General features: G+C 40.2%; 2 protein-coding genes and 31 non-coding genes across 34 annotated transcripts in view; 1 reads left to right on the forward strand and 32 right to left on the reverse strand.

Moving 5' to 3' along the window:
* cd40 (CD40 molecule, TNF receptor superfamily member 5) overlaps window positions 1–15,749 on the forward strand; it is a 29,197-nt gene extending 13,448 nt beyond the window's left edge. Inside the window, exons 9-10 of one of the 2 annotated variants that reach the window (XM_054791862.1) lie at window positions 15,034–15,059; window positions 15,138–15,749. In XM_054791862.1, the coding sequence (XP_054647837.1) occupies window positions 15,034–15,059; window positions 15,138–15,431 (320 nt within the window). In that variant the 3' untranslated portion in view covers window positions 15,432–15,749. The remainder of the gene's footprint in view (window positions 1–15,033; window positions 15,060–15,137) is intronic. The other variant, XM_054791869.1, reaches the window with a different exon arrangement.
* trnam-cau (transfer RNA methionine (anticodon CAU)) lies at window positions 360–432 on the reverse strand. The gene has a single exon. It is a non-coding gene; the product is annotated as a tRNA-Met (tRNA).
* trnam-cau (transfer RNA methionine (anticodon CAU)) lies at window positions 5,099–5,171 on the reverse strand. The gene has a single exon. It is a non-coding gene; the product is annotated as a tRNA-Met (tRNA).
* Window positions 6,060–6,132, reverse strand: trnam-cau (transfer RNA methionine (anticodon CAU)). Its single transcript has one exon. It is a non-coding gene; the product is annotated as a tRNA-Met (tRNA).
* trnam-cau (transfer RNA methionine (anticodon CAU)) lies at window positions 6,268–6,340 on the reverse strand. The gene has a single exon. It is a non-coding gene; the product is annotated as a tRNA-Met (tRNA).
* Window positions 6,478–6,550, reverse strand: trnam-cau (transfer RNA methionine (anticodon CAU)). The gene has a single exon. It is a non-coding gene; the product is annotated as a tRNA-Met (tRNA).
* trnam-cau (transfer RNA methionine (anticodon CAU)) lies at window positions 6,686–6,758 on the reverse strand. The gene has a single exon. It is a non-coding gene; the product is annotated as a tRNA-Met (tRNA).
* Window positions 6,894–6,966, reverse strand: trnam-cau (transfer RNA methionine (anticodon CAU)). Its single transcript has one exon. It is a non-coding gene; the product is annotated as a tRNA-Met (tRNA).
* Window positions 7,102–7,174, reverse strand: trnam-cau (transfer RNA methionine (anticodon CAU)). Its single transcript has one exon. It is a non-coding gene; the product is annotated as a tRNA-Met (tRNA).
* Window positions 7,476–7,548, reverse strand: trnam-cau (transfer RNA methionine (anticodon CAU)). The gene has a single exon. It is a non-coding gene; the product is annotated as a tRNA-Met (tRNA).
* Window positions 7,684–7,756, reverse strand: trnam-cau (transfer RNA methionine (anticodon CAU)). The gene has a single exon. It is a non-coding gene; the product is annotated as a tRNA-Met (tRNA).
* On the reverse strand, window positions 7,892–7,964 carry trnam-cau (transfer RNA methionine (anticodon CAU)). The gene has a single exon. It is a non-coding gene; the product is annotated as a tRNA-Met (tRNA).
* Window positions 8,099–8,171, reverse strand: trnam-cau (transfer RNA methionine (anticodon CAU)). Its single transcript has one exon. It is a non-coding gene; the product is annotated as a tRNA-Met (tRNA).
* On the reverse strand, window positions 8,306–8,378 carry trnam-cau (transfer RNA methionine (anticodon CAU)). Its single transcript has one exon. It is a non-coding gene; the product is annotated as a tRNA-Met (tRNA).
* trnam-cau (transfer RNA methionine (anticodon CAU)) lies at window positions 8,515–8,587 on the reverse strand. Its single transcript has one exon. It is a non-coding gene; the product is annotated as a tRNA-Met (tRNA).
* On the reverse strand, window positions 8,889–8,961 carry trnam-cau (transfer RNA methionine (anticodon CAU)). Its single transcript has one exon. It is a non-coding gene; the product is annotated as a tRNA-Met (tRNA).
* On the reverse strand, window positions 9,096–9,168 carry trnam-cau (transfer RNA methionine (anticodon CAU)). The gene has a single exon. It is a non-coding gene; the product is annotated as a tRNA-Met (tRNA).
* trnam-cau (transfer RNA methionine (anticodon CAU)) lies at window positions 9,470–9,542 on the reverse strand. Its single transcript has one exon. It is a non-coding gene; the product is annotated as a tRNA-Met (tRNA).
* On the reverse strand, window positions 9,676–9,748 carry trnam-cau (transfer RNA methionine (anticodon CAU)). Its single transcript has one exon. It is a non-coding gene; the product is annotated as a tRNA-Met (tRNA).
* On the reverse strand, window positions 9,883–9,955 carry trnam-cau (transfer RNA methionine (anticodon CAU)). The gene has a single exon. It is a non-coding gene; the product is annotated as a tRNA-Met (tRNA).
* trnam-cau (transfer RNA methionine (anticodon CAU)) lies at window positions 10,092–10,164 on the reverse strand. Its single transcript has one exon. It is a non-coding gene; the product is annotated as a tRNA-Met (tRNA).
* On the reverse strand, window positions 10,674–10,746 carry trnam-cau (transfer RNA methionine (anticodon CAU)). Its single transcript has one exon. It is a non-coding gene; the product is annotated as a tRNA-Met (tRNA).
* Window positions 11,055–11,127, reverse strand: trnam-cau (transfer RNA methionine (anticodon CAU)). Its single transcript has one exon. It is a non-coding gene; the product is annotated as a tRNA-Met (tRNA).
* trnam-cau (transfer RNA methionine (anticodon CAU)) lies at window positions 11,263–11,335 on the reverse strand. The gene has a single exon. It is a non-coding gene; the product is annotated as a tRNA-Met (tRNA).
* On the reverse strand, window positions 11,469–11,541 carry trnam-cau (transfer RNA methionine (anticodon CAU)). Its single transcript has one exon. It is a non-coding gene; the product is annotated as a tRNA-Met (tRNA).
* On the reverse strand, window positions 11,677–11,749 carry trnam-cau (transfer RNA methionine (anticodon CAU)). Its single transcript has one exon. It is a non-coding gene; the product is annotated as a tRNA-Met (tRNA).
* On the reverse strand, window positions 11,883–11,955 carry trnam-cau (transfer RNA methionine (anticodon CAU)). Its single transcript has one exon. It is a non-coding gene; the product is annotated as a tRNA-Met (tRNA).
* On the reverse strand, window positions 12,090–12,162 carry trnam-cau (transfer RNA methionine (anticodon CAU)). Its single transcript has one exon. It is a non-coding gene; the product is annotated as a tRNA-Met (tRNA).
* Window positions 12,299–12,371, reverse strand: trnam-cau (transfer RNA methionine (anticodon CAU)). The gene has a single exon. It is a non-coding gene; the product is annotated as a tRNA-Met (tRNA).
* Window positions 12,673–12,745, reverse strand: trnai-uau (transfer RNA isoleucine (anticodon UAU)). The gene has a single exon. It is a non-coding gene; the product is annotated as a tRNA-Ile (tRNA).
* On the reverse strand, window positions 13,521–13,593 carry trnam-cau (transfer RNA methionine (anticodon CAU)). Its single transcript has one exon. It is a non-coding gene; the product is annotated as a tRNA-Met (tRNA).
* On the reverse strand, window positions 13,965–14,037 carry trnam-cau (transfer RNA methionine (anticodon CAU)). The gene has a single exon. It is a non-coding gene; the product is annotated as a tRNA-Met (tRNA).
* A 3,160-nt stretch (window positions 15,750–18,909) lies between the features above and the next one.
* Window positions 18,910–21,477, reverse strand: irx7 (iroquois homeobox 7). Its single transcript, XM_054786570.1, has 2 exons — window positions 21,195–21,477; window positions 18,910–19,771 (listed from the first exon to the last, which is right to left on the reverse strand). Exons 1-2 carry the CDS (start codon window positions 21,411–21,413, stop codon window positions 19,115–19,117), a joined length of 876 nt encoding a protein of 291 aa, XP_054642545.1. The 5' UTR covers window positions 21,414–21,477; the 3' UTR covers window positions 18,910–19,114.
* Between the last annotated feature and the right edge of the window lie 555 nt (window positions 21,478–22,032).

Consider the following 22,032-nt stretch of genomic DNA (forward strand, 5'->3'; position numbering starts at 1 on the left):
TAGCTGTCCCGTGTGAAGGTCGAACTCCCGACCTTTAGATTATGAGACTGACGCGCTTCCTACTGGCGAGGCTTCAAACGAGGCTTCAAAGGGGTCCAAAAAAAAAAGACAAAAGAAAACAGTTCACTTTGACTTTCTAAATATGACTTTTTTCCCTAAAATGTTCAACTTTCTAATCAAATATCACAAATCAAAAATGAGATTTGCTAATTTATTTTAGAAAAATATACAACACATTCTCAAAAACGACAGAAAATACCCAGAAGACTGTCTTGTCTTGGCGGACTGTAGTAAAAGAACTTATACCACTGAAAAAAACCTACCTGTAAAGGACTTGAACCCGCTTAACAAAACACATTTGCCCCGTGTGAGAATTGAACTCACAACCTTCAGATTATGAGACTGATGTGCTACCTACTGCGCTAACGAGGCTTCAAAGCCATCTTAAAAAAAAAAAAAAAAAAAAAAAAAAAAAAAAAAAAAAAAAAAATTCAATTGTTTTTTTAAAATACAGTGTACAGAAAGAGGTACGGTATATCTTTTCTAGGAAACTCTTTTCAAGAAAATATACTTTTAAAAAAACGGCATAATTTTTTTTTGAAAACTACCTTTTTCCTATTTTTTTTCTAAAATTCTTTTTTCTTAAGTTGTTTTCAGTGTAAGCGGCATAGGAAATGATTGGATGGATTTTTCCAGTGGACAGAAAGTTATATCTCGAAAACAAATCATACATTTCCGAGAGTCATGGTATTAATTTCCAGTCGCATTTTTCAAGAAAAAAACGTAAGTTTTTGAGAAAACACTTTTCCCAAAAAAGAGACTGTCTTATCTTATTTTGGCGGACTTTAGTAAAACAGCTTATACAACTGACAAAAATACGACTGTAAAGGGACTCGAACTCACTTAGAGAAACATGGCTGCCCCGTGTGAGGGTCAAACTCACGACCTTCAGATTATGAGACTGACGCACTTCCTACTTGCAAAGGGGTACAAATAAAAAGACAAAAGAAAAAAGTTCACTTTGCAGAAAGCCTTTTGTTCGAAAACAAATCATGCATTTCCAAGAGGTATGCCATTTATTTTCTAGAAATGAATAATAATGAACACTCTTTTGGGGAATGTTTTTTTTTGTAAATGTAGAAAACTGTACCTTTTTTCTTCAATGTTTTTTCTAATCTTTTTTTTTTTTTTTTACCCCGCCGTGAATCACCACCTTACCATGGGGGAGGGGTTTGTGTGCCCAAGTGATCGTAGGAGCTACAGTATGTTGTCTGGGGCTATATGCCCCTGGTAGGGTCTCCCAAGGCAAACAGGTCCTGGGTGACGGGCCAGACCAAGAGTGGTTCAGAAGACACTTATGAAGAAACACATGAGGAGAGACTCCACCTCGCCCGGACGTGGGATACCGGGGCCTCACCTTGGAGCCAGGCCTGGGGGAGGGGCTTGTAGGCGAGCGCCTGGTGGTCGGGCTCTCACCCGTGGGGCCCGGCCGGGCTCAGCCCGAACAAGCCACACGGGATCCCCCCCCCCGTAGACCCACCACCTGCGGAGGAAACCATAAGGGTCCGGTGCATTGTGCTTCGGGTGGCGGTTGAGGGCAGGTGCCTGGGCGACCCGGTCTTCGACGGCCAAATCTGCTTCTTGGAACATGGAATGTCACTTCTCTGGCGGGGAAGGAGCCCGAACTTGTGAGAGACGTTGAGATATTCCGACTAGATATAGTCGGACTCACCTTGACCCACAGTTTGGGTTCTGGATCCAAACTCCTCGAGAGGGGCTGGACCTTGTTCTACTCTGGAGTTGCTGCTGGGGAGAGGCGGCGAGCAGGTGTGCGCTTATTAATAGCCCCCCGGCTCGGTGCCTCTGTGTTGGAGTCATCCCCTGTGAACGAGAGGGTTATTTCCCTCACCCTAGGCCGCCTAGGCACCCTAGGCCGCAGGTCTATGATTGACTTTGTAGTCATATCATCAGACCTGCGTCCGCATGTTCTGGGTACGTGGGTAAAGAGAGGGGCTGAGCTGTCAACTGATCACCACCTAGTGATGAGCTGGATTAGATGGCGGGGGAGGATGCCAGACAGACCCAGGAGACCCAAACGTATAGTGAGGGTGTGCTGGAAACGTTTGGCAGAGTCTCCTGTTTGTCGAGTCTTCAGCACTCACCTACGGCCGAGCTTCGCCTGCATCCTGGTGGAGGACGAGGATATTGAGTCTGAATGGGCTCTATTCCGTGCCTCCATTGCTGAGGCAGCCAATTGGAGCTGCGGCCGCAAGGTGGTCGGTGCCTGTCGTGGCGGTAAGCCCCGAACCCGATGGTGGACACCAGAGGTCAGGGCTGCCGTCAAGCTGAAGAAGGAGTCTTATCTAGCATGGATGACTTGTGGGACTGCTGAAGCAGCTGACAGGTACCGTCTGGCCAAGCGGCACACGGCTTCGGCGGTGGTCGAGGCAAAAACACGGGTGTGGGAGGAGTTTGGTGAGGCTATGGAACACGACTTTCGGTTGGCCTCGAAGAGGTTCTGGCAAAACGTCCGGCACCTCAGAAAGGGGAAGCAGTGCGACTCAGTGAGACTCAGCACCTCCAAATCTGAGGCCATGGTTCTCAGTCAGAAAAGGGTGGATTGCTCCCTCCAGGTTGGGAATGAGGTCCTGCCCCAGGTGGAGGAGTTCAAGTATCTCGGGGTCTTGTTCTTGAGTGAGGGAAGTGACGGTCGCTGTACCGGACCGTCGTGGTGAAGAGAGAGCTGAGCCAGAAGGCAAAGCTCTCAATTTACCGTTCGATCTATGTTCCTACCCTCACCTATGGTCATGAGCTTTGGGTCGTGACCGAAAGAACGAGATCGCGGATACAAGCGGCTGAAATGAGTTTTCTTCGTAGGTTAGCGGGACTCACCCTAAGAGATAGGGTGAGGAGCTCGGTCATCCGGGAGGAGCTCAGAGTAGAGCCGCTGCTCCTTCACATCGAGAGGTGGCTCGGGCATCGAGTCCGAATGCCTCCCGGACGCCTCCATGGTGAGGTGTTTCGGGCATGCCCAACCGGGAAAAGGCCCCGGGAAGACCTAGGACACGCTGGAGGGATTATGTCTCGCAGCTGGCCTGGGAACGCCTTGGTGTCCTCCCGGTGGAGCTGGAGGAGGTGGTCGGGGACCGGGAAGTCTGGGCTTCCCTACTAAGACTGCTGCCCCCGCGACCCGGACCCGGATAAGCGGAGGAAAATGGAATGGACTTTTTTTAAAGTTGTTAAAAAAAACACTGTACAGTTATTTTCTCGAAAACAAATTATACATTTCCGAGAGTTATGGTATTTATTTTCTACAAATGAATATTGTCTAGGAAACCATTTTCAAGAAGAAAAATCTACACAAATTTAGAAAACTACCTTTTTTTTTAAATATGACTTATTTCTCTAAAATGTTGAACTTTCTAATCAAATATAACAAATCCAAAATTAGATTTGCTCATTTATTTTAGAAAAATATACAACACTTTCTCCAAAATGACAAAAAATACACAAAAGAATGTCTTATCTTGTTTTGGCGGACTTTAGTAAAACAGCTTATACAACTGACAAAAGTACGACTGTAGAGGGACTCGAACTCGCTTAAAGAAACATGTCTGCCCCGTGTGAGGGTCGGACTCACGACCTTCAGATTATGAGACTGACAACACTCTTTTGGGGAATGTTTTTTTTTTGTAAATGTAGAAAACTGTACCTTTTTTCTTCAATGTTTTTTATAATATTAATTTTATTTTAAGTTGTTAAAAAAAAACACTGTACAGTTATTTTCTCGAAAACAAATTATACATTTCCGGGAGTTATGGTATTTAATTTCTACAAATTAATATTGTCTAGAAAACCATTTTCAAGAAAAAAAATCTACACAAATTTAGAAAACTATAGAACCTTTTTTTTTATATGACTTTTTTCTCCAAAATTTTGAACTTTCTAATCAAAAATAACAAATCCAAAATTAGATTTGCTTATTTATTTTAGAAAAATATACAACACGTTCTCCAAAACTACAAAAAATACACAAAAAACTGTCTTATCTTGTTTTGGCGGACTTTAGTAAAACAGCTTATACAACTGACAAAAATACGACTGTAAAAGGACTCGAACTCACTTAGAGAAACATGGCTGGCCCGTGTGAGGGTCAAACACACGACCTTCAGATTATGAGACTGACGCACTACCTACGGCGCTAACAAGGCTTCAAAGGGGGTAAAAAAAAAAGACAAAAGAAAAAAGTTCACTTTGACTTTCTAAACATGACTTCTTTCCCTAAAATGTTCAACTTTTTAATCAAACATCACAAATCAAAAATTAGATTTGCTAATTTATTTTAGAAAAATATACAACACGTTCTTCAAATGGACAAAAAATACACAAAAAACTGTTATTTGCCGGACTTCAGTAAAACAGCTTATACCACTGACAAAAATAAGACTGTAAAAGGACTCAAACTAGCTTTTTTTCCAAGAGTTATGGTATTTTTTTCTAGAAATGGATATTATCTAGAAAACGATTTTCAAGAAAAAAATCTACACAAATTCATATAACTATAAAGCCTTTTTCTTAAAAATGACTTTTTCCGCCCTAATATGTTCAACTTCTTAAGCAAAAATAACAATTCAAAAACGAGATTTGCTCATTTATATTAGAAAAATATACAACACGTTCTCAAAAATGACAAAAAATGAACAAAAGACTGTCTTATGTTTGCGGACTGTCATAAAACAGCTTATACAACTGACAAAAAGGGACTTGAAACCGCTTAAAGAAACCTGACTGGCCCGTGTGAGGGTCGTACTCACGACCTTCAGATTATGAGACTGACGCGCTACCTACTGCACTAACGAGGCTTCAAAGGGGTCTAAAAAAAAAGACAAAAGACTAAAATGTTCAACTTTCTAATCAAATATCACAAATCCAAAATTGGATTTGCTAATTTATTTTAGAGAAATATACAACACGTTCTCAAAAACGCCAAAAAATACCCAAAAGACTGTCTTATCTTGGCGGACTGTAGTAAAAGAACTTATACCACTGAAAAAAAATTACCTGTGAAGGGACTCGAACCTGCTTAACAAAACACAGCTGCCCCGTGTGAGGATCGAACTCACGACCTTCAGATTATGAGACTGACGCACTACCTACAGCGCTAACAAGGCTTCAAAGGGGGGTCAAAAAAAAAGACAAAAGAAAAAAGTTCACTTTGACTTTCTAAACATGACTTCTTTCCCTAAAATGTTCAACTTTTTAATCAAACATCACAAATCAAAAATTAGATTTGCTAATTTATTTTAGAAAAATATACAACACGTTCTTCAAATGGACAAAAAATACACAAAAAACTGTTATTTGCCGGACTTCAGTAAAACAGCTTATACCACTGACAAAAATAAGACTGTAAAAGGACTCAAACTAGCTTTTTTTCCAAGAGTTATGGTATTTTTTTCTAGAAATGGATATTATCTAGAAAACGATTTTCAAGAAAAAAATCGACACAAATTCATATAACTATAAAGCCTTTTTCTTAAAAATGACTTTTTCCGCCCTAATATGTTCAACTTCTTAAGCAAAAATAACAATTCAAAAACGAGATTTGCTCATTTATATTAGAAAAATATACAACACGTTCTCAAAAATGACAAAAAATGAACAAAAGACTGTCTTATGTTTGCGGACTGTCATAAAACAGCTTATACAACTGACAAAAAGGGACTTGAAACCGCTTAAAGAAACCTGACTGGCCCGTGTGAGGGTCGTACTCACGACCTTTAGATTATGAGACTGACGCGCTACCTACTGCACTAACAAGGCTTCAAAGGGGTCTAAAAAAAAAGACAAAAGACTAAAATGTTCAACTTTCTAACCAAATATCACAAATCCAAAATTGGATTTGCTAATTTATTTTAGAGAAATATACAACACGTTCTCAAAAACGCCAAAAAATACCCAAAAGACTGTCTTATCTTGGCGGACTGTAGTAAAAGAACTTATACCATTGAAAAAAAATTACCTGTGAAGGGACTCAAACCTGCTTAACAAAACACAGCTGCCCCGTGTGAGGATCGAACTCACGACCTTCAGATTATGAGACTGACGCACTACCTACTGCACTAACGAGGCTTCAAAGGAACCCAAAAAAAAAAAGACAAAAGAAAGACTGTCTTATCTCATCTTGGCGGACTGTAGTAAAACAGCTTCAACCACTGACAAAACTATGACTGTGAAGGGACTCGAACCTGCTTAACAAAACATAGCTGCCCCGTGTGAGGATCGAACTCACGACCTTCAGATTATGAGACTGACGCACTACCTACTGCGCTAACGAGGCTTCAAAGGGGTCCAAAAAAAAAAAAGACAAAAGAAAGACTGTCTTATCTCATCTTGGCGGACTGTAGTAAAACAGCTTCAACCACTGACAAAACTATGACTGTAAGGGGACTCGAACTCGCTTTAAAGAAACATGGCTGCCCCGTGTGAGGGTCGAACTCACGACCTTCAGATTATGAGACTGACGCGCTACCTACTGCGCTAACGAGGCTTAAAAGGGTGCCAAAAAAAAAAGACAAAAGAAAGACTGTTTTATCTCATCTTGGCGGACTGTAGTAAAACAGCTTCAACCACTGACAAAACTATGACTGTGAAGGGACTCGAACTCGCTTTAAAAAAACACGGCTGCCCCGTGTGAGGGTCGAACTCACGACCTTCAGATTATGAGACTGACGCGCTACCTACTGCACTAACGAGGCTTCAAAGTGTTCAAAAAAAAAAAGACAAAAGAAAGACTGTCGTATCTCATCTTGGCGGCCTGTAGTAAAACAGCTTCAACCACTGAATAAAACTATGACTGTGAAGGGACTCGAACCTACTTAACAAAACACAGCTGCCCCGTGTGAGGATCGAACTCACGACCTTCAGATTATGAGACTGACGCACTACCTACTGCGCTAACGAGGCTTCAAAGGAACCCCAAAAAAAAAGACAAAAGAAAGACTGTCTTATCTCATCTTGGCGGACTGTAGTAAAACAGCTTCAACCACTGACAAAACTATGACTGTAAGGGGACTCGAACTCGCTTTAAAGAAACATGGCTGCCCCGTGTGAGGGTCGAACTCACGACCTTCAGATTATGAGACTGACGCGCTACCTACTGCGCTAACGAGGCTTGAAAGGGTGCCAAAAAAAAAGACAAAAGAAAGACTGTCTTATCTCATCTTGGCAGACTGTAGTAAAACAGCTTCAACCACTGACAAAACTATGACTGTAAAGGGAGGAAAAGGCTTCTTGAGACGTCATCTGTACTTCTGTGAAGAAGTTGTCGGACGTTTCGCTCCTCATCCGAAGAGCTTCGTCAGCGAAATAAGTTCGCTGACGCACTAATAAGTGCTGGTAACTCCTGTACGACTGAGAGCCTACACAGACGCTATGGCTGTAAAGGGACTCGAACTCGGTTAAAGAAACATGACTGCCCCATGTGAGGGTTGAACTCACGACCTTCAGATTATGAGACTGACGTGCTACCTACTGCGCTAACGAAGCTTCAAAGGGGTCCAAAAAAAAAAGACAAAAGAAAGACTGTTTTATCTCATCTTGGCGGACTGTAGTAAAACAGCTTCAACCACTGACAAAACTATGACTGTGAAGGGACTCGAACTCGCTTTAAAAAAACATGGCTGCCCCGTGTGAGGGTCGAACTCACGACCTTCAGATTATGAGACTGACGCGCTACCTACTGCGCTAACGAGGCTTCAAAGTGTTCAAAAAAAAAAAGACAAAAGAAAGACTGTTTTATCTCATCTTGGCGGACTGTAGTAAAACAGCTTCAACCACTGACAAAACTATGACTGTGAAGGGACTCGAACTCGCTTTAAAAAAACATGGCTGCCCCGTGTGAGGGTCGAACTCACGACCTTCAGATTATGAGACTGACGCACTACCTACTGCGCTAACGAGGCTTCAAAGTGTTCAAAAAAAAAAAGACAAAAGAAAGACTGTCGTATCTCATCTTGGCGGCCTGTAGTAAAACAGCTTCAACCACTGACAAAACTATGACTGTGAAGGGACTCGAACCTACTTAACAAAACACAGCTGCCCCGTGTGAGGATCGAACTCACGACCTTCAGATTATGAGACTGACGCACTACCTACTGCGCTAACGAGGCTTCAAAGGAACCCCAAAAAAAAAGACAAAAGAAAGACTGTCTTATCTCATCTTGGCGGACTGTAGTAAAACAGCTTCAACCACTGACAAAACTATGACTGTGAAGGGACTCGAACCTGCTTAACAAAACACAGCTGCCCCGTGTGAGGATCGAACTCACGACCTTCAGATTATGAGACTGACGCACTACCTACTGCGCTAACGAGGCTTCAAAGGGGTCCAAAAAAAAAAAGACAAAAGAAAGACTGTCTTATCTCATCTTGGCGGACTGTAGTAAAACAGCTTCAACCACTGACAAAACTATGACTGTAAGGGGACTCGAACTCGCTTTAAAGAAACATGGCTGCCCCGTGTGAGGGTCGAACTCACGACCTTCAGATTATGAGACTGACGCGCTACCTACTGCGCTAACGAGGCTTGAAAGGGTGCCAAAAAAAAAGACAAAAGAAAGACTGTCTTATCTCATCTTGGCAGACTGTAGTAAAACAGCTTCAACCACTGACAAAACTATGACTGTAAAGGGAGGAAAAGGCTTCTTGAGACGTCATCTGTACTTCTGTGAAGAAGTTGTCGGACGTTTCGCTCCTCATCCGAAGAGCTTCGTCAGCGAAATAAGTTCGCTGACGCACTAATAAGTGCTGGTAACTCCTGTACGACTGAGAGCCTACACAGACGCTATGGCTGTAAAGGGACTCGAACTCGGTTAAAGAAACATGGCTGCCCCATGTGAGGGTCAAACTCACGACCTTCAGATTATGAGACTGACGCGCTACCTACTGCGCTAACGAGGCTTCAAAGTGGTCAAAAAAAAAAGACAAAAGAAAGACTGTTTTATCTCATCTTGGCGGACTGTAGTAAAACAGCTTCAACCACTGACAAAACTATGACTGTGAAGGGACTCGAACTCGCTTTAAAAAAACATGGCTGCCCCGTGTGAGGGTCGAACTCACGACCTTCAGATTATGAGACTGACGCGCTACCTACTGCGCTAACGAGGCTTGAAAGGGTGCCAAAAAAAAAGACAAAAGAAAGACTGTCGTATCTCATCTTGGCGGCCTGTAGTAAAACAGCTTCAACCACTGACAAAACTATGACTGTAAAGGGAGGAAAAGGCTTCTTGAGACGTCATCTGTACTTCTGTGAAGAAGTTGTCGGACGTTTCGCTCCTCATCCGAAGAGCTTCGTCAGCGAAATAAGTTCGCTGACGCACTAATAAGTGCTGGTAACTCCTGTACGACTGAGAGCCTACACAGACGCTATGGCTGTAAAGGGACTCGAACTCGGTTAAAGAAACATGGCTGCCCCATGTGAGGGTCAAACTCACGACCTTCAGATTATGAGACTGACGCGCTACCTACTGCGCTAACGAGGCTTCAAAGTGGTCAAAAAAAAAAGACAAAAGAAAGACTGTCGTATCTCATCTTGGCGGCCTGTAGTAAAACAGCTTCAACCACTGACAAAACTATGACTGTGAAGGGACTCGAACCTACTTAACAAAACACAGCTGCCCCGTGTGAGGATCGAACTCACGACCTTCAGATTATGAGACTGACGCACTACCTACTGCGCTAACGAGGCTTCAAAGGAACCCCAAAAAAAAAGACAAAAGAAAGACTGTCTTATCTCATCTTGGCGGACTGTAGTAAAACAGCTTCAACCACTGACAAAACTATGACTGTGAAGGGACTCGAACCTGCTTAACAAAACACAGCTACCCCGTGTGAGGATCGAACTCACGACCTTCAGATTATGAGACTGACGCACTACCTACTGCGCTAATGAGGCTTCAAAGGGGTCCGAAAAAAAAAAGACAAAAGAAAGACTGTCTTATCTCATCTTGGCGGACTGTAGTAAAACAGCTTCAACCACTGACAAAACTATGACTGTAAGGGGACTCGAACTCGCTTTAAAGAAACATGGCTGCCCCGTGTGAGGGTCGAACTCACGACCTTCAGATTATGAGACTGACGCGCTACCTACTGCGCTAACGAGGCTTCAAAGGAACCCCAAAAAAAAGACAAAAGAAAGACTGTCTTATCTCATCTTGGCAGACTGTAGTAAAACAGCTTCAACCACTGACAAAACTATGACTGTAAAGGGAGGAAAAGGCTTCTTGAGACGTCATCTGTACTTCTGTGAAGAAGGTGTCGGACGTTTCGCTCCTCATCTGAAGAGCTTCGTCAGCGAAATAAGTTCGCTGACGCACTAATAAGTGCTGGTAACTCCTGTACGACTGAGAGCCTACACAGACGCTATGGCTGTAAAGGGACTCGAACTCGGTTAAAGAAACATGACTGCCCCATATGAGGGTTGAACTCACGACCTTCAGATTATAATACTGACGTGCTACCTACTGCGCTAACGAAGCTTCAAAGGGGTCCAAAAAAAAAAGACAAAAGAAAGACTGTCTTATCTCATCTTGGCGGACTGTACTAAAACAGCTTCAACCACTGACAAAACTATGACTGTGAAGGGACTCGAACTCGCTTTAAAAAAACATGGCTGCCCCGTGTGAGGGTCGAACTCACGACCTTCAGATTATGAGACTGACGCGCTACCTACTGCGCTAACGAGGCTTCAAAGGGGTCCAAAAAAAAAAAGACAAAAGAAAGACTGTTTTATCTCATCTTGGCGGACTGTAGTAAAACAGCTTCAACCACTGACCAAACTATGACTGTAAATGTGTGAGGGTCGAACTCACGACCTTCAGATTATGAGACTGACGCGCTACCTACTGCACTAACGAGGCTTCAAAGGGGCCCAGAAAAAAAAATACAAAAGAAAGACTGTCTTATCTCAACTTGGCGGACTGTAGTAAAACAGCTTCAACCACTGATAAAGCTATGACTGTAAAGGGACTCGAACTCGGTTAAAGAAACATGGCTGCCCCATGTGAGGGTCAAACTCACGACCTTCAGATTATGAGACTGACGCGCTACCTACTGCGCTAACGAGGCTTCAAAGTGGTCAAAAAAAAAAAGACAAAAGAAAGACTGTCATATCTCATCTTGGCGGCCTGTAGTAAAACAGCTTCAACCACTGACAAAACTATGACTATAAAGGGACTCGAACTCGCTTTAAAGAAACATGGCTGCCCCATGTGAGGGTCAAACTCACAACCTTCAGATTATGAGACTGACGCGCTACCTACTGCGCTAACGAGGCTTGAAAGGGTGCCAAAAAAAAAGACAAAAGAAAGACTGTCTTATCTCAACTTGGCGGACTGTAGTAAAACAGCTTCAACCACTGATAAAGCTATGACTGTAAAGGGACTCGAACTCGGTTAAAGAAACATGGCTGCCCCATGTGAGGGTCAAACTCACGACCTTCAGATTATGAGACTGACGCGCTACCTACTGCGCTAACGAGGCTTCAAAGTGGTCAAAAAAAAAAAGACAAAAGAAAGACTGTCGTATCTCATCTTGGCGGCCTGTAGTAAAACAGCTTCAACCACTGACAAAACTATGACTATAAAGGGACTCGAACTCGCTTTAAAGAAACATGGCTGCCCCATGTGAGGGTCAAACTCACAACCTTCAGATTATGAGACTGACGCGCTACCTACTGCGCTAACGAGGCTTGAAAGGGTGCCAAAAAAAAAGACAAAAGAAAGACTGTCTTATCTCATCTTGGCGGACTGTCGTAAAACAGCTTCAACCACTGACAAAACTATGACTGTGAAGGGACTCGAACCTACTTAACAAAACACAGCTGCCCCATGTGAGGATCGAACTCACGACCTTCAGATTATGAGACTGACGCACTACCTACTGCGCTAACGAGGCTTCAAAGTGTTCAAAAAAAAAAAGACAAAAGAAAGACTGTCTTATCTCATCTTGGCGGACTGTAGTAAAACAGCTTCAACCACTGACAAAACTATGACTGTGAAGGGACTCGAACCTGCTTAACAAAACACAGCTGCCCCGTGTGAGGATCGAACTCACGACCTTCAGATTATGAGACTGACGCACTACCTACTGCGCTAACGAGGCTTCAAAGGGGTCCAAAAAAAAAAAGACAAAAGAAAGACTGTCTTATCTCATCTTGGCAGACTGTAATAAAACAGCTTCAACCACTGACAAAACTATGACTGTAAGGGGACTCGAACTCGCTTTAAAGAAACATGGCTGCCCCGTGTGAGGGTCGAACTCACGACCTTCAGATTATGAGACTGACGCGCTACCTACTGCGCTAACGAGGCTTGAAAGGGTGCCAAAAAAAAAGACAAAAGAAAGACTGTCTTATCTCATCTTGGCAGACTGTAGTAAAACAGCTTCAACCACTGACAAAACTATGACTGTAAAGGGAGGAAAAGGCTTCTTGAGACGTCATCTGTACTTCTGTGAAGAAGGTGTCGGACGTTTCGCTCCTCATCTGAAGAGCTTCGTCAGCGAAATAAGTTCGCTGACGCACTAATAAGTGCTGGTAACTCCTGTACGACTGAGAGCCTACACAGACGCTATGGCTGTAAAGGGACTCGAACTCGGTTAAAGAAACATGACTGCCCCATGTGAGGGTTGAACTCACGACCTTCAGATTATAATACTGACGTGCTACCTACTGCGCTAACGAAGCTTCAAAGGGGTCCAAAAAAAAAAGACAAAAGAAAGACTGTCTTATCTCATCTTGGCGGACTGTACTAAAACAGCTTCAACCACTGACAAAACTATGACTGTAAGGGGACTCGAACTCGCTTTAAAGAAACATGGCTGCCCCGTGTGAGGGTCGAACTCACGACCTTCGGATTATGAGACTGACGCGCTACCTACTGCCTTTTTCTTAAAAATATATATTTTTTAAATTATTTTAATTCAAAAATTAGATTTGCTAATTTATTTTAGAAAAATCGACAACACCTTCTCAAAAACGCCAAAAAATACCCAAAAGACTGTCTTATCTTGGCAGACTGTCGTAAAAGAACTTCTACCACTGAAAAAAATTACCTGTGAAGGGACTCGAACCTGCTTAACAAAACATGTGAGGATCAAACTCACAACCTTCAGATTATGAGACTGACGCGCTACCTACTGTGCTAACAAGTCTTCAAATGGGTCCTAGAAAAAAAAAACAAAAGAAAGACTGTCTTATCTTATCTTGGCGGACTGTAGTAAAACAGCTTCAACCACTGACAAAACTATGACTGTAAATGTGTGAGGGTCGAACTCACGACCTTCAGATTATGAGACTGACGCGCTACCTACTGCGCTAACGAGGCTTCAAAGGGGCCCAGAAAAAAAAATACAAAAGAAAGACTGTCTTATCTCAACTTGGCGGACTGTAGTAAAACAGCTTCAACCACTGATAAAGCTATGACTGTAAAGGGACTCGAACTCGGTTAAAGAAACATGGCTGCCCCATGTGAGGGTCAAACTCACGACCTTCAGATTATGAGACTGACGCGCTACCTACTGCGCTAACGAGGCTTCAAAGTGGTCAAAAAAAAAGACAAAAGAAAGACTGTTTTATCTCATCTTGGCGGACTGTAGTAAAACAGCTTCAACCACTGACAAAACTATGACTGTAAAGGGAGGAAAAGGCTTCTTGAGACGTCATCTGTACTTCTGTGAAGAAGGTGTCGGACGTTTCGCTCCTCATCCGAAGAGCTTCGTCAGCGAAATAAGTTCGCTGACGCACTGTGCGTCAGCAAAATAAGTTCGCTGACGAATAGGTCCTAGAAAAAAAAAACAAAAGAAAGACTGTCTTATCTTATCTTGGCGGACTGTAGTAAAACAGCTTCAACCACTGACAAAACTATGACTGTAAAGGGACTCGAACTCGGTTAAAGAAACATGGCTGCCCCGTGTGAGGGTCGAACTCACGACCTTCAGATTATGAGACTGACACGCTACCTACTGCACTAACAAGGCTTCTGAGGTGGCCCAACAAAAAGACAAAAGAGAAAAGTTCACTTTTAGAAAACTGTACCTTTTTTCGTCAATGTTTTTTCTAACCGTTAATAACAGTTATTTTCTTGGAAACAGGATTTTTTTTATCGTTGGGAAATGTAACCTTTTTGAGAAAAGTCTTTTTTTCAAGAAAAAAAAATGTCCTTGGGGAAAAAGTCAAAATTCATTTTCTTCAAAACAAATCATGCATTTCCCAATGTTGTTATTCATTTTCTACAAACCATTATTTTCTAGAAATCTTTTTTCAAGACATGTAACATACTTTTTTTCTTAAAAATATGACCTTTTTGTCTTCTAAAATCTTCAGCTGCAAATAAAAGCAGCGTTCTTCTCAAATAGGATTTTATCGCTAGAAAAATTGTACTTTATGGTATTGTTCAATTTCGTTCAAGATAATCGTATGTTTTTGAGCATCACATCTTCAGAAAAAATTATTCTCGGCAGATATTTATTTTTCTACATATTTTTAAAATATATTTTTCACCCAAAAAATGTGTATCTTAAAAGGAATATTCATTTTTGTGAAAGAAGTCATATATTTTCAAGACAAAGTCAACTTTTTAAGGTAAAAATGGAATGAATGAAATTGGTGAGGACATTTTTTTTTCATTTTTGGGAGAGAAAAAAAATGTTAAAAAAAATAAGCAAGCGCAACACTGGTTGGGTATTCGTAAGATGAGTGAAAAACAAAAGTTTCAAGAAAAACAAAAGTAGAAGGAAGTGTGTCCGTGTTTGTACAACATACAGGCATACCTTTTTCATTAAGAGTATCATTTCCCAGAGAAAGTAAGATTTTTGGAAATATATATTATATACACATACTGTATAAATATGATATAAATACATATTAGAAAGAAAAAAACAAGAAAAAATTTGTTTTGGAGAAAAGTCAATACTTATTTTTATTAATTAATATTATTTTCAAGAAATGTTTTTTGTGTCTTTTGTGTTTTGCAGGTCGAAAAGAGGAGTCAAAAGGAAAGGTAAAACAGTTCCCAACACCATGAACACGTCCTCTATCTATATGTCGTAGATCTACAGTGCATGTATGGCGTCCACAGGGCTGCGTTGAGGCATGTGTGCAGTGTGACAATGACCCCCCCAGAGAAGAGAAAGCCCTCCTTGACAGGCAAACCGCTGACGCGGTCCCAGAAGCCGACATGCCGCAGCCTTCGATGGAGGAAGGCGGCACGGGGGTTCCTGAGGAAAACGAGGACGGTCCGAACCTGGCGGTCACTGGAGGTCTTCTTTTCACAGATAACGGAAACTACGTGACGCAGGAGAACGGTAAAAGCGAAGTCCTCTCCCGCCAGGAATCTCAAAGCGGGACTTTGTTGAGTGAAAAGTCTTTGTGAGCCGCCATCGCCGTGGCACCTTTTGAAGGCATTGTTTTGCACACACCTCCCAAACGCTACGCCCCAATAGCTAACTGGTCAAATAAATAACATACACTTCTAAACGTTTGAATGTTTGTTGAAATAACATCTGCTTTCAACATAAACGTATTTAACTCCGCTGCACAGTGAATGATGTTTCATTGTTGGGTTACATGTCTAAATTGTTGTTCTTACTTCACCAAATAAACTTTGATGCTTGTGCTTTTATCTTTTATTGTGTGTATTGTATTGTATGTAATTGTATTGTATTTAAATGTATATATAAACCAATAAACTAAACTAATAAAATATATATGTACGCATATGGCTTTTTTTAAAAGACTGTCTGTTGCAATGACCGTTCATGGCCACACGATGGCGACAGATGTTGGAAGCTCGACAACAAACAGGAGTAGACAAACGTATTGACTTTATTTATTATTCTTCATCATTTATTATGTTTTTACGTAATTAAATATTTATTAGTTAAAAGATTTATTTGTACGTGGGATTTATTTATTGTGTTTAAGATTATATGACGTCACTGACCAATTAAAAAAAAAGCACGCTCCCATTCAAAGACGGCTTTTTGCAGTTACTGTTCATGACCACGCGACGGCGGCAGAGGAAGCATGAAAACATGAAAACATTATTTATTGATATCAAATTTGCATGAAGTTGCTGTTAAAAAAAACATGCAGGTATTAAAGAAGGCTTGTTGCAGTTACCGTTTATAACCACACGATGACGGTAGATGTAGAAGCGTAAAAACATAGGAGTGGACAACGGTGATGATTTCATTTATTTGTATTATTTATCACTTTAATGTATTGCATTGTATTAATTGTATACATTTTATTAGTATTATTTACGTTATTTTTTCACATTAAAGTATATGACGTCGCTGACCCTTTTTTTTAACGCATCCTCCTTTTAAAGACTGCCCGTTGCAATTACTGTTCATGACCACACGATGGCGGCAGATGGTGGAAATCTGAACAACATCAGGAGTGGACAAAAGTATTGATTTTATTGTTATGACTATTTTTCATTATTTATGTGTTTATATAATTAATTATGTATTAAATTTACTATTATTATGATTATTACTTACTTGTTATTATTATTATTCATTTATTTATATATGACGTCGCTGAGCAATTAAAAAAAGCACACGCTCTCTGAAAGACGGCTTGTTGCAGTTACCGTCTACGGCCACACGATGGTGGCATATGTCGGAAAAGCATGACAGCAGGAAAACAACAAAAGTATTTGGACAAGTCTTCGTGGACATGAAAGTGGTCTGCAACTTAAAAAAAACAAGAAAATAACGCGAATTTTCCACATTTGTGTCATTTTAAAATAAAAGAAAAGCTGTTTGTGTCAACAAAAGTAATGGTGGTCTAGTGGTTAGTATGGTGGCCAACACAACAGTAACAGTCTGGAGATCAGGAAGACTTGGGTTCGATTCTCCCTTGGGAGTGGGAGTGTGGGTGGAGTTTCCCCGTGCGTGCGTGGATTTTCTCCGGGTCCAAAAGCCTGGACGTTAGGTTAATTGGAGACTCTAAATTGTCCATAGGTATGAATGTGAGTGTGAATGGTTGTTTGTCTATATGTGCCCTGCGACAGTCCAGGGTGTACCCCGCCTGTCGCCCGAAGTCAGCTGGGATAGGCTCCAGCATACCCCTGTGACCCTGAAGCGGTATAGAAAAAAAAGTCTTGTGGGAAGCCTTTTTACACAATGTTTTAACAATTTTACACAAGAATGTGAGAGGTCAGAGGTCGCTGAAGCTGGACCTAATGTAGTTCTTTCACACCAAACTCTTCCAAGCATGCATTCCTTTATGGAGCTTGCTTTGAATTTTCCCCAAAAGTTGGATGCCCAAAATGTCTCGCCAAGACGAAGAACTGAAAGCTCCGTGGTCCTGATTGATGACTTGATTAAGAGCAGCGTGTGCGTGCACCTAAAAGGCCAGTAATCAGGTTGAAGTGTCTCGTATTCATCAGTTTGTTGTGGGAGCTAATCTTCATTAGCATCAAGGGACCAAAACAAGGAAGACAACTTCCAGGGTCCCTCTTTGTCCCCGCGTGGAGGAACCAATTTACATGGAAACACGACTGAGCCTGTTTGGAAAAGAAAAAACATCAAACTGCATTCACAGGTTTGAAAAGAAAAAGAAAAGGAAAGAAACAAAACAAAACAATCTTCTCATCTTTTACCCGCAAAACCTTTTGTGCTCACATTTGACTTCATTTCAAAGACATCATTAACTCCACTTACAGTCCAATCAATATATCAATCAATATATGAATGATCAATGAATATATGATCAATAATGAGCATTATGATCCTTGTAAAGGCAGAATATTTGCCTTTACAAGGATCATAATGCTCATTTCTTAGCATGTCATGCTGTACTTGCAGCTGTATTGCTTCTAATATTTTGGCCGTAATTATATTAAAATATTAAAAAATAAAATGTAAAAACGATAAATAGCAATTTTTAAAATGCAGTTATTGAGCAATACCTTTCCCAACCTGAGCATCGCTGTTTCAAATGATGTTTCCTTGAAGAATTGTTATATAATAAAAACATTGAGATTGTTTTTTTAAATAAATGTTTATTTTTTTCAATACAATAATTATTTGTGTTGTTATTTTTGTCACTATTTTTTTTTTTGAAAGTATCTTTTTTTAAGTAAAATTATTATTTTATGGCATCATTGAAACAATTCATTTGTGAGTTTTTTTGTAAAAGCAGAACTTTAGGTACTTTTACTTTTTTAATGAATGCTTCTACTTTTTTCTGCAATTATTTGCATCGTTATTTTGGTTTTCTTATATATTTTTGAATAAATGTATCGTTTAAACTACGATATTGCATCATCATGTAATATTTCTTTAAAATACAATTAAGAATGAAATAGTTATCGTCTTAAAAGCAGATTTTTAGGTACTTTTTAATGTATTTTTAAAATGCAATAATCTTTTTTTGTATTGTTATATAGATTTAATTTCCATGTAAATGTGTTTTTACAAATGCATCATTTAAAAAAATGTAAAACTTTTATTTCAAGATATAATTAAAGCATTTAATATATTTTTTCATATAATTAAAAAAGCAAACCATAATTGAGATATTGTTCATTTAATGTAGATTTTTTAATACAATTCAAAATGCAAGTCGAATTTCGGCCAAATTTCGGCAAAATAATTTTCAATGTATTTGTTCAATGCAACAATTACTTTTGTATTGTTATTTATATATTCATATGTACAGTATGCATATATACTGTACAGTATATTAGAAATGGGGCATTAAAAAATGTAAAAGTATTATTTCATGACATAGTTGAAATATTGTTCATTTAATATTTTTGAAACAGACTTAAAAATGTAATTGTTATCTTTGTAAAAGTAGAATACCTAAAATAAAGTCAACATCTTTGTCTTGGATTCATTTTTATTAAAGTAAAACATTTTGTACAGATGGCGAGATAATTTACAGGCTTATTAAAAATAATGTACATTTATTTACACTTAGAAAGATCTTTGGTGTTTATTTGTTTTCTTATTTTTGGGGTAGAATGCGTTCAGTCTGAGAGCTTAAAGTGCACGGATGCTTTCGTTGGACGACGTTGGACATCGTCCTTCTGGGTCCTCAGTGGATTTGGGCGTATGGGGCGGGGACCAGCAGGGCGCCCCTGGAGGCCCACTCTGCCCACACCCTCCCGGCGGTCTGGTACGTGCGCTCCGTCTTCACCGGCGCTGACGTGGCGGTCTCAGCCAGCGACCAGATTTTGGGCTTGGGTGTGTCTTTGCCGTCCAGAGGGGACGCCGCCGGCTGGGGCTCCGTCACCTCCGAGGTTTTCTCCTGTGTTCTGACCTCAGGCTGCTGCTCCTCGTCACCACATCTCCTCAGAGGCTCTTCCTCCTCCTCCTCCTCCTCCTCCTCATCGCTCTCCTGCTCCTCGTCCTCCTCGTCAGATTTGGACCTGGACGAGGCCCAGCTGACCCGGTTCTCCTTCTTGAGGCGGCGGCGGGCGTTGGCGAACCAGGTGGAGACCTGCGTCAGGCTCATCTTGGTGATGATGGCCAGCATGACCTTCTCGCCCTTGGTGGGGTACGGGTTCTTCAGGTGCTCGCTCAGCCACGCCTTCAGCGCCCCCGTGCTCTCACGGGTGGCCACCTTGGCCCCTCCGCGCCCGGGCTCCTCCACCGGTCCGGGCCGGTATGGCGAGAAGAAGGGGCCGCCGCGGGCCAGAAGGGCATGGTGGTAGGGGGAGGCGGCTGTGGTCTTCAGGTCGAAGGCGTTGCCCTGGAAACCACAAACAAACAAATTTACGTTCCATAGGTCTTCAACTGGTGGAGTGCGGCCCAGATGGGGGGGGGGGGCCTCATGCATTCTATTTAGTTTAGTTTAGTTTTGTTTGATTTTTTAAAAACATTACTTCAGTTATTTCATATTTTCGGAACTATTTGATTTATTATGTCATGTTTTTCTACAAAGTAAAATGATTTTACTTATTTAATATATTTTTTTACATTATTTTATTTATTTGATTTTACAGTATTTATTATTATGATTATGTAATATATGTAATATATATTTTACATTGATTTGATTTTGTGTTTATTATTGTAATTTATATATTTGACAGTATTTTATTTGATGTATTTCAACACTACATGATTTTATTTATTTTTGTACTTTATTAGAATTATTTGTATACATTTATTTTACTATATTATTTTACTTATTACAATTATTTTATTATTTAATTTACTTTACATCACTTTATTTCACATTTGTCTCTTATTCTATTTATTTTATTTATTTCATATTTCTACTAATTAAAATTAATGTACTGCTGTAATATTTCTTATTTTATATTTTTCTACATTATTTTATTTATTAAAGGTAATTTATTTATTATTTTACAGTATTTTATTTGATATTTTTTCCACATGATTTTATTCATTGAAATGATGTTATTATTATTATGATTATTATTATTATTATTATTTGGTATTTTTCAACATTTGAAAAAAGTGTTTCAGCACACGGAACACTGAGCTTTTGGACAATTTTACCTCAACGTGCCAACTGTGCGATGTTTTTATTCGTCTTTTTTTCATTTTTAAGTGTAATTCAGCATTTTTTTAATCGTTTCATTTCATATGAAATAATAAAACAACCGTTTTCGTTGCTGTCCAATGAAAAGCACATCGCACAAATGAGTTACCCCCCGCTTGCCAGAAAAGTTGGGGTTTCGGATTAAAACAAACACAAAAAAAAGATCAATTCAATAATCCAATAATGGACGATCCTATAAATGTTTTATTTTTATTATGTATGCATACAAAATAAATGGAATAAAAGTGTCTCTTTCTGACTGACTAAAAATGTAAAAAAAAAAAAAAAAGTAAGAATATTAGTAATATTAGTGTGAAATATTGGAAGATATTTGTCAAAATTTCTCAAATTATATATTATAATTATATATTATTTATTTTCATGTTTTTTTTTAACCAAAATATTCAGTCAGGAGGGACGTATGTCGCTTACATTTAAGAAAAAAAAAGACTATTTTTATTTTAACTAATAAAATATTTTTTAAAAAATATATATGTAAAAAAAAAAAAAGTAAGTTGTGTAAGGTGGAGTTGGTGCATTCATTACCGTAAAGAACAGAAAAGCAGCGCAAGTGAAAAGCAATAAGAAAGTGTGTTGAGCTCACCATGTGTGTGACGTGTCGCTGGTGGTGGGGGGGGGCCGCCAAGTGGATCAGGTTGTATCCGTGTAGTCCCGAGTAAGAGACGGGGACGCCGGCCGCCATGGCCGCCAGCTGCTGCTGGACCCCCAAAACCGGAAGCTGGTAGCCGGGGGGGCCCAGACCCAGGCCCTGCACGCTACGGTCCACTAAGAAGGCTCCAAAGTCGGCTGGTGAGGCTGGCATGGTTCCCTCCTTTCTAGTAGTAATAACCGTGGTGATGATGGGATGATGATGATGGTGATGATGATGGTGCTGTTGTAAAGTGTTGCTGTGTGTGCCAAGCAGCTTTTATACACACCAGCTGCCAGAGGAGGAGGGGCAAGAGGGGCTGGGAGGGGCTTGGGGGAAGGGGGGGCGGGGGTCCAAGTGGTGTTGACTGACAGGTTGGCTTAAAAAAAAAAAAAAGCGGGGAAAATCCCATCAAAGCTTTGCTGTCCTTTTTCAACACAAATTTGCATTAAAAGTCAACTTTTTTTCCATCTTACTTTGAAACTGCATTCACTTGTACTTTTATTGCATTAAGCTACCATTTCAATAGAAATATTCTGAGTTTTCATTTCAGTGGAAATATAAATGAATTTGCTGGAAAAATGTGCGTTCTTGTGGTATTTCAATGTAAATATATTTTAAAATAATTCTTTCTTTTTTTCATATTTTTTATCGACTGAAAAAAAGGCATAGGAACAGTTACAGTAAAAGCAGTAAAAATTAAGAATTTTTAAAAAACATTTATTTGTATATGTTTCAAGAAAAAAAAACAGTATTTCAGCTTTGTGATATGAATGGTGAAAAAGTCTTGTTT

The sequence above is a fragment of the Dunckerocampus dactyliophorus genome, chromosome 1 (genome assembly GCF_027744805.1).
Source record: "Dunckerocampus dactyliophorus isolate RoL2022-P2 chromosome 1, RoL_Ddac_1.1, whole genome shotgun sequence".
In the NCBI taxonomy this organism is placed as follows: domain Eukaryota; kingdom Metazoa; phylum Chordata; class Actinopteri; order Syngnathiformes; family Syngnathidae; genus Dunckerocampus; species Dunckerocampus dactyliophorus.

What these genes read in the sequence shown, in the direction of transcription:
- irx7 (XM_054786570.1), bottom strand. Translation starts at nt 21,413, where the DNA reads ATGCCAGCCTCACCAGCCGACTTTGGAGCCTTCTTAGTGGACCGTAGC. An exon ending in AGCGACACGTCACACACATG is followed by an intron (nt 19,772 to 21,194) that starts GTGAGCTCAACA and finishes TGTGGTTTCCAG; the next exon opens with GGCAACGCCTTCGACCTGAA.